Consider the following 10000-nt stretch of genomic DNA (forward strand, 5'->3'; position numbering starts at 1 on the left):
ATATATATATATATATATATATATATATATATATATGTGTATACATATATATATATATATATATATATATATATATATATATATATATATATGTATATATATATATATATATATATATATATATGTATATATATATATATATATGTATATGTATATGTATATACATTTCCACTGGTTGCCCATCCAGCACAGAATTCATTTTAAAACCGTACTTATGGTTTTTAAAGCCCTAAATGGCCTGGCTCCGCCCTACATCACAGAGCTCATCCACCACCACTCAGCACCCAGGTCCCTCAGATCAGGTAGCTTGGGTCTTTTACACGTTCCACGCACTAGGCTAAAACAGAGGGGTGACAGGGCTTTTGCTGTGGCTGCCCCCGCCTTTGGAACGAGCTGCCGCCTGCAGTCAGAAACGCTCCTTCCATCACCATTTTTAAATCTAGGCTTAAAACACACCTTTTTTCCCTGGCCTTTCCTCCCCTTTTGTGATATCTCGTTTATTTTATATGTTTTATCTATGTCTATGTATGTGGTATGTGTTCCTTTATATGCCTCTTTGCACCATGTACGGCACTTTGGCCAGTGAAAACTGTTTTTAAATGTGCCTTATAAATAAATTTTACTTACTTACTTACTACATTTTACTCCTAATATACATTATTTACAGGATATTTCAGTTTAGATTTGACTTCCCTCCTCCTCCTCCTCCTCTCTCTCTCCTTCCTCCTCCTCTTCCTCCTCCAGGTGAACTACTATGAGCGCAGCCTGGAGGTGATGAGGCAGAGCATGGAGGTGGAGCGTAAAGACATCTCTCAGGCCTTCAAGGTAGAAACCAAGCTGAAGATGTTCTGCTTTATATTTATATTTTATTCTCTGTTTTTATTCTCTCCTTTTATTTGTAAACAAATCAGTTTAAACTATAAACAAAATTTATATTTAATAAAATGAGGTTTGTCAGATTTAATCAAAGATATCAAATAAAACATTTAATAATAATAATATTAATTTCTTTGTATAAAAAGTACTTCTACTTTTGATACTTTAGTACATTTCACTGTTCTTGTAATGAGGTATTTCTTATACTGCATCATTAGTACTTTGATAAATACTTCTTCCTCGTGTTTTCTTTTGGTCAAACTTTTCAGATGGAGATCAGTGAGCTGGAGGAGCAGAAATCTCAGGCGGAGCAGCAGGTGAAGCAGCTGAAGGCATCTCTGGACAAACTGCACACTCAGATCCGAGGAGGAGGAGGAGGAGGAGGAGGAGGAGGGTGGAGCAACGAGCAGGAGCGGAGGTGAGGAAGCAGCAGCAGAATCGATGTCTCCTGACCGTTCTCAGAGAAGACAGAAGCTGGTCCACGTCGTTGTGAGCTGTTTTTTTAAACCTCAACGTGTTGGTTTTTCCCAGAATGCAGCGGGAGCAGGCGGAGCTGGAGCAGAACTTTGCCAGAGAGATCGGCAACCTGGTCCAGAGACTGAGCTCTGAGAAGGACCAGCTGGAGGCGGAGCTGAAGCTGAAGGCGGACCAGGAGGTGATGCTGGTCAGGTGGGTGGAGACAGCACCTCTCTATTACCCAGCATGCTCAGCTTCCCACATAATCAACCTGGTCACAGAGTATACTGTTCTATAAAAACACCAGGTGTTTTATTTCCATTCACAACCGTTTGAACAGAGAATCAGTTTCATTATTGAACAGTAACTATTGATTGTTTTGTCACAAGATGTTGTGTTACCACGGCGACGCTTCAGTCCAGTAGAACATGACTGTGACAACGCCTCCTGTTTGAGGAGCGTTTGGACCACGTTTAAAGTCCTAGCTCTCAGGCTGCCTCCAGCAACGCTCATTAAATATGTGTAAGGTATAACCACCCAAAACAGATTTATTAATAATAATATTCATATTATTAATAATATTAATAATATTATATGTACCTGCGCTGGACAATCGTTTGAATGAAGTGAATGTGAACAGGAAGGTAGTAAATGAAGTAAAGTGATTGGATCTCTAGATGATGATGATGATGTGTCTGTAAAAACATCAGACCGCCGTTAGCTTCGTGTTGACGGCGTGCTCCTCTGTGTGATGTCAGAGGACATGTGGTTGAAACAGGAAGTGTCTCAGGTGTATTTATGGATTAACGCTGAGTAACATGTGACCAACGCTGAGCAGGAAGGAGGCGGAGCAGCAGCTCTCTCAGGTGAAGCTGCAGCACGCCGAGGGTCAGCGCCGCCTCCTCCACCGGCTCCAGCGGGAGTGCCGGCGGCTACAGGAGCAGAGAGGATTCTGGGAGAAGCAGAAGAAGCTGTGGTGTGAGGAAAGGGCCGGGGTCCTCAGCCGGTTCTCCTCAGAGAAGCAGAGTATGGAGGAGCAGGTCTCCAGATTACAGGAGGAGAACGCCCATCTGCAGGTCAGCCAATCAGAGGCCGGCTCGGAGGAGCTCAGAGGGCGCTGTGGTCGGCTGGAGGAGAGCATCGCCTTCCTGGAGTCTCACGAGCTTCTGAATAAACGTCTGGCTTCAGAGAAGAGCTCTGTGGAGGAGGAGCTGCAGCAGAGGAGGAGCAGGGAGGAGCGGCTCCTGCTTCAGGTGACCCAGCTGGAGGAGGAGCTGGGAAACCTCCAGGCGGCGTCAGACAGCATCCTGCAGGACCGGGCCAGGCTGATCCAGGACCTGAAGGACCAGGCCATGTCTGTGGACAACCTGCAGCTGGAGCTGGACGGCGTCTCTGAGGAGCTGGACAGGAAGAGGAGCGCCGAGGAGGGTCTCCGGGAGGCTCAGGAGGAGGACCGGACCAGGACCTCGCTGCTCCTGTCCGCTCTGGACCAGAGGAAGGAGGAGGCCCGTCGTCTGAGCCAGGAGAACGGGAGCTACGCCCGGCTGGCTGACCAGCTCTCCAACCAGATCGTAGAGATGGAGGAGGAGATCTCCACGCTCAGAGACCATCTCAGAGAGCTCAGCGCTCAGCTCAACGAGACCGCAGACCTGGTCCTGGACCTCCGGAGGCAGCTTAACTCCAAAACCAGCGAGGTGGACCGGCTCCGGGCCGAGGTCGCAGACGGCGCTGCTCTCTACGGGCGAGCCAAGGCCTCCTCCGAGAAGAATCACGTAGACCTGGACCTGACCAGACAACAGGTCCTCCAGCTGCAGCAGGACCTGCAGGACTCCCGAGACCAGCTGAGGACAGCGGAACAGGACTTTGACCAGGAGAAGAGGAAGATGATGCAGCAGCTGATGGAGCTGGAGAAGCTGGTCCTGGACCTGGAGGAGGTGATGGACCCGGCCAGTCCACACAGGTTTGTGGAGCATGAGACCGACTCAGAGATCCAGAACCTGGTCCCCATGATGACTAACTCTTCTGGAATGACTAACTGCATCCATCATGAGACTTCTTCCACAGGAGGGAACTCTAACGGAATGAAACTGATCAGTGTGACGCTTCACCTCATCGCTAACCCAATGAGCATCGCATGAGCGCCTGTGAATGTAATATATAATATGTAATATATAATCTACATAATATCTATAATATATAATAACTCCTGTTTCTGTGTCCTCCTGTCCGTCTCTTCTTCTTCTACAATGTTTAATGATGCATCTGCTTCTCGTTATAGAACAAACCAGAGATGAAGATCCTTTTGTTCTGATTTAAAGCTTCAGTTTGCTTCAAATGATCTGTAACAACCAAAAGAAACTTTATTTAACAATCACAATCCGGTTTATTGACAAGTAGATTCTCACAAAAAAAAGAGAAACATGAGGAAGAGGAAGAGGTTTAATATTCAGAGGAAGACTATGAATTTAGATTTGATTTTAAAGCCGTACATTTAGGATGTAAAGAAACAAAACGATGCATTAGAGTATGGATTTGGACACTGGTTACCATGGCAACGGCCGAACTTGGAAGCGTTCGTGTCGCCTTAGTTTAAGCTGATGATGATGATGAGGAGGAGGAGGAGGAGGAGGAGGAGGAGGAGGAGGATGGCTATGAAGATGAGGGTCATCATCAGTGTTTGAGGCCGACTGAAGCTTTCAGCCTCCTGATCTTCAGAGATCAAATCAAACACGAATCATCACAATAACTCTTCAGATTGAAGTCACACATGAGATCAGGTGTCTGTCTCTGATGGTTGTTTGTCTCTGATGGTTGTCTCTGATGGTTGTTTGTCTCTGATGGTTGTCTCTGATGGTTGTTTGTCTCTGATGGTTGATTGTCTCTGATGTTGTTGTCTCTGATGGTTGATTGTCTCTGATGGTTGTCTCTGATGGTTGATTGTCTCTGATGATTGTCTCTGATGGTTGTCTCTGATGGTTGTCTGTCTCTGATGGTTGTTTGTCTCTGATGGTTGATTGTCTCTGATGGTTGTCTCTGATGGTTGTCTGTCTCTGATGGTTGATTGTCTCTGATGGTTGATTGTCTCTGATGGTTGATTGTCTCTGATGGTTGGTTGTCTCTGATGGTTGATTGTCGGGTGCAGGACTCAGCTGGACCAGGTTCGGTCTGAGAAGGGAGCTCTTGAGGAGCGTCTGAGCGTCCTGCAGCAGGAGGTCAGCGAGCTGGAGGACCACGTCTCCAAGAAGAGGTGAATATGTTTCATCCGTATGGTTTGAAGAGGTTTTTCTGATTCTAGAAAACTCTTCAGTGGATTTATCTAACGTAGAGGAACCATGTGCAAAACGAGCAAACTAAAGCCGTCTAAATATATTAACTTTATTTATCATGAGACATATATTCATAGTTTATCTCCGTCCAAATGAACGTTCTTCACTTCAACATCAGCTCAGTGTAATGACGTACCAATGAACAGTTACATGAACAGCTGACCCTCAATAGTTCTATGGTCCACCTTTTCTTTACCTAATGCACGAGGTGTTTATCACGCGGCACCACGGTGCAGCTCCAGAGACCGGCCTCTGTCTCACCTCAAACCTCCAAACATGAGAACATACATGAACCTGCTGCTTCTTCTGTCAGGAGGAACCTGGAGGAGATGGAGAGAGAACATGAGAGGAGCAGAGAAGAGGAGGAGAGGCTGCACAGAGAGGTGAGAAACCAACCGGTCCGACCTCTGACCTCTGAGGTGGACGACTGTCCAGCTCCTCCTGACCTCTGACCTCTGACCTCTGTGCGTCTGCAGAACTCCAGATACCGAGAGGAGATTCTGGGTCTGAGCAGCAGGAACCTGCAGCTCAGCAACGACAACGCCGAGCTGAGCGCTCGTCTCCATGGAGACCAGGAGTCGGTCCGGATGCTGCGGGAGCGCCTGGCGACGGTCTCTAGGGGAAAGGAGGCGCAGGAGGAGCAGGAGGAGAACACGGTGAGCGAAGTTCACTCTTTGTTTGGTTTCTCTGACTCCTAAAGGAGCAAAATGTGAGTTTAAAGAACATATTCAGATTTAAGAGAGTTTCAGGTCTAGGGACGCCCTCAATACACACACACACACACACACACACACACACACACACACACACACACACACACACACACACACACACACACACACACACACACACACATTCCTCCAGTAGACTCTGAGAACTGTCGTTGTCTCAAACTCAATAAAAGCCTCACAAGTTAGGAGGAAACATCTGGACAACAAGCAGAACATCAGTCTGCACAAATGATCAGTTTATACTGTTTGGAGATCAGCCGTCCATCCTGGTCACCAAGGTAACGGTAGTCTGATCAGAGGAAGAGGATGATCAATGAAAGATAATCACTGACATTATTGATCAGCTGAGAATGAGTTTTAAATGAGTTTTTTTCATTGCAGCCCACTGCTCCTCCGGGATGGGTTAAATGCAGAGAAATAATTTCCCCATTGTGGGACTAATAAAGGATTGATTATTATTATTATTATTATTAAAGATTTATGAACTTCTTGTGTTGATGCTCAAGAAAGAACATTTGTTTACATACCAGAATAATAAAGACATCTTGATTCTTTTATTAATGAAATGTCTTCTCACAAAATGATCAAAAAGAACCGATAAGAGTATAGATACGTACAGATAGTACAGATAGATACGAGTACAGATACGAGTATAGATACGAGTATAGATACGAGTACAGATACGAGTATAGATACGAGTATAGATACGAGTACAGATACGAGTATAGATACGAGTATTGATACGAGTATTGATAAGAGTATTGATAAGAGTATTGATACGAGTATAGATACGAGTATAGATACGAGTATAGATACGAGTATAGATACGAGTATTGATACGAGTATAGATACGAGTATAGATACGAGTACAGATACGAGTATAGATACGAGTATAGATACGAGTATTGATAAGAGTATTGATAAGAGTATTGATACGAGTATAGATACGAGTATTGATACGAGTATAGATACGAGTACAGATACGAGTACAGATACGAGTACTGATACGAGTATTGATACGAGTATAGATACGAGTGATACGAGAGATAGTACAGATACGAGTATTGATACGAGTATTGATACGAGTATAGATACGAGTACAGATACGAGTATAGATACGAGTATAGATACGAGTATAGATACGAGTATAGATACGAGTACAGATACGAGTATAGATACGAGTATAGATACGAGTACTAGGATCCATAAATTACTAACGGTACCGTCAATACTTCAGGTGCAGCGGCTGCAGGAGGAGAGAGAGAAGCTGGACGGAACGCTCAGCTGCTACAAGGAGAAGGTTTGTCAGGATTCATCCCCTGTCTCCTCCTGTCTCCTCCTCCTGTCTCCTCCTCCTGTGATTATATATTTATATATGACCTTTGACCTTTGTCCTCCGTCAGGTGGAGGCGCTGCAGCGGTCGCTGCTCTCCGAGGAGACGGAGGCGGAGCTGCTCCGCTCTCAGCTCCACGCCGTCGGTCAGCAGACGTTTGGCCACGCCCAGGAAGTGACGGAGCTGCAGAGGAAGCTGCAGGAGGCTCAGAGCGAGGTCTCCACCACGTTACCGCACAAAAACATCACCGCTTACTAATAATTGTCTTAGATTTTATTTTACATTTTCCAGATATCTTTCTAATCATCACATTTGTTACTAATATATAAATGTTAATAATATAAACCTCCCAGGTGTTGTGACATCAGGTGACATCAGGTAGAAAACCTCGTCCTCACTCTGTTCATCAGGTGGAGGAGCTGGAGAGCTGCGTCAGGAAGCTGACGAGGGAGAAAGAGGAGCTCCGTCAGGCTCTGGAGGAGCAGGAGGAGACCCACAACCTGAGAGTCCAGAACCAGGAGCTCCAACACCAGGTACCAGACCCCGACCCATAAGCTGTCCTAGTCTAACTGATCCCAGACCAGCCACTGACTCTCTGATGTCTGTCAGCTGTCGGAGCTGCAGGTCCGGAGTCTGGAGGTCCAGCATCTGAACCAGGAGCAGCAGAACCTGAAGACCAAAGTGACGGAGCTGCAGACGGAGCTGCAGACGGAGCGGGCGCAGGCTCAGGACCAGGTCTGGACCGCAGCCGGCAGAAAGGACCCGATCCAGAACTCTGAGATCAGAGTTTAACGTGTGGACTTCCTGTGTGCAGGCGGGCCGGGTTCAGGTGCAGCACCGGAGGCGTCTGGAGGAGCTGCAGAGGAGGGCCGGAGACCAGCGCCGGGAGCAGGAGGAGCTGCTGCAGGCCCGGCTGGAGGAGGAGCAGAGGAGGAGTCATCAGCTGGAGGAGGCTCTGAGGCTTCAGGCCCAGCACAGCAGCTCCCACATCAGCATGAAGCAGGTAGATCAGAGGTCAAAGGTCACAGGCTCACTTTGGATCAATACACCCACGGATCAGAACAAAAGAAGAAATGCTTAACGTGCGTGTGTGTGTGTGTGTGTGTGTGTGTGTGTGTGTGTGTGTGTGTGTGTGTGTGTGTGTGTGTGTGTGTGTTCAGGATCAGTACCAGAAGGCGGTGTCGTCCCTTCAGAGGAGGGTGGAGGAGTGGAGGAGGTGGAGTCGTCTCTGAAGGCGGTCCGTCTGGTCCTGCAGGAGAAGGTGCAGCAGCTCAAGGATCAGGTGAGTCTCTCCTCCCGTCAGCTGACTTGGTGCTGCGGCCTCTCGGTCATGTGACCTGTTGTCGTGTCGTCCTCAGCTGTTGAAGAACACCAAGTCCAGCGCTCTGCTGAAGGAGCTGTACGTGGAGAACTCCCAGCTGATGACGGCCCTGCAGGTCACTGAGCAGCGGCAGAAGAACGCAGAGAAGAAGAACTTCCTGTTGGAGGACAAAGTCAGAGCTCTGAACAAACTGCTGCAGGAGATCGTCACGACGACGCTCGCCACGTAGCCGCCGAGGAACCGGAACCAGCTGGTCTGAGAGCAGTTTCACCAAAACAGCTTCAGGGTTTAAAGAGAACCGTCTCTCAGGGAGATGAACTCAGACACGGTGGAGGTGAGACGCTCACCCTCCAACCGACTGATTGATTCAGGGATGAACAGGAACACACCAGTCCAGAACCAGTCCAGAACCAGTCCTAGACTTCTGTTTTCGTTTCTAATAATGAACCTTCACACTCAACAAAGAGTTGTGATTATTTTGTCAATCAATTCATTTAGTCGATGGATCTGAACGTTTCTTTTTTTATCTGTTTGATCTTAGAATGTTTCAATAAATCCTATTTATATTTAGAATAACAGATCAATAATCTGATATTTCACAAAGGTGACCTCTGACCTTCAGAATAAAAGCAGCGCTACATAATGTTCTGATAATATAATTACGGATCAATAATCTGTGAACCATTGTGTCCTGATCAGCCAATCAGAGGTCTGGTGTGTTTCTTTCATCCATTCAAGAATGTAACGTCTGATCTCACATGTAAACAAATAACCAGGTGAGATGTCGACGTGCAGTTTGACCAGGTAAAACATCAGGTGTGTTTGTGGGCGTGGCCTTTTCTACGTGACTCATCAGCAGCCTCACCTGTCACACCTGTATCCATTCAACAGGTGAACGTTTCTGTTCTCCCTGAAGCTGCTTCACAGAAACTCAGCTTTTGTTTCTTTAGACAGAAAGATGAAGGAGAACCAGTCTGACCACACACACACACACACACACACACACACACACACACACACACACACACACACACACACACACACACACACACACACACACACACACACACACACACACACACACTCTGAAGTATTTCAGCCATAAAGGGTATTATGCTACAATGTGTTTTATATATTTTTACGGTCATTTTTAATGTGAAGGAGTTGTATTGTGTGCAGGAGCAGCGACCACGTTTCAGTCTGTAGTTTTCCCCTCAGAGTGAGACCTCCTGCTCCTCCACTCAGCTGTCTGTGTCCTGACTCCATGTTTGATCCTGTCACATGAAACTACATTAAATTATCTTTTTATCACACGCTGCTGTTTGTGTTTTGAAGCTGATTTTAAATCTGACGGGTTTCTGTTTCCGGGTTCTCCTCCGCAGTGAGACCTCCTGTTCTCAGCAGAGATCTGTTGCTTTTATTTACTTTGTTTATTGAATATGTTTCATTGATAAGCAGCTGTATATTAAACATATTATTCATTCTTTGCTTCTGGAGCCAAGTACGTTTATGCAAGTACTCAAGTACAATTATGAGGTTTACTTTTTCACCCACTACACCTCAGAGGTACATGTAGTACTTTATACTGTACTACACCTCAGAGGTACATGTAGTACTTTATACTGTACTACATATAGTACTTTATACTGTACTACACCTCAGAGGTACATATAGTACTTTATACTGTACTACACCTCAGAGGTACATATAGTACTTTATACTGTACTACACCTCAGAGGTACATATAGTACTTTATACTGTACTACACCTCAGAGGTACATATAGTACTTTATACTGTACTACACCTCAGAGGTCTCAGACACATATAGTACTTTATACTGTACTACACCTCAGAGGTACATATAGTACTTTATACTGTACTACACCTCAGAGGTACATATAGTACTTTATACTGTACTACACCTCAGTACATATAGTACTACTGTATATAGGTAC

The 10000-nt window shown here is 45.9% G+C and overlaps 1 protein-coding gene across 1 annotated transcript in view; it reads left to right on the forward strand.

Moving 5' to 3' along the window:
* ninl (ninein-like) overlaps positions 1 to 9354 on the forward strand; it is a 28637-nt gene extending 19283 nt beyond the window's left edge. Inside the window, 15 exon segments of the mRNA XM_054600344.1 lie at positions 745 to 825; positions 1146 to 1294; positions 1408 to 1545; positions 2171 to 3292; positions 4475 to 4579; positions 4972 to 5041; positions 5135 to 5314; positions 6627 to 6689; positions 6793 to 6939; positions 7134 to 7256; positions 7333 to 7458; positions 7538 to 7726; positions 7884 to 7922; positions 7925 to 8005; positions 8082 to 9354. Coding sequence (XP_054456319.1) covers positions 745 to 825; positions 1146 to 1294; positions 1408 to 1545; positions 2171 to 3292; positions 4475 to 4579; positions 4972 to 5041; positions 5135 to 5314; positions 6627 to 6689; positions 6793 to 6939; positions 7134 to 7256; positions 7333 to 7458; positions 7538 to 7726; positions 7884 to 7922; positions 7925 to 8005; positions 8082 to 8273 — 2805 coding nt within the window. The 3' untranslated portion in view covers positions 8274 to 9354.
* The last annotated feature ends 646 nt before the right edge of the window (positions 9355 to 10000 follow it).

Source organism: Anoplopoma fimbria, chromosome 6 (assembly GCF_027596085.1).
Source record: "Anoplopoma fimbria isolate UVic2021 breed Golden Eagle Sablefish chromosome 6, Afim_UVic_2022, whole genome shotgun sequence".
Classification (NCBI taxonomy): domain Eukaryota; kingdom Metazoa; phylum Chordata; class Actinopteri; order Perciformes; family Anoplopomatidae; genus Anoplopoma; species Anoplopoma fimbria.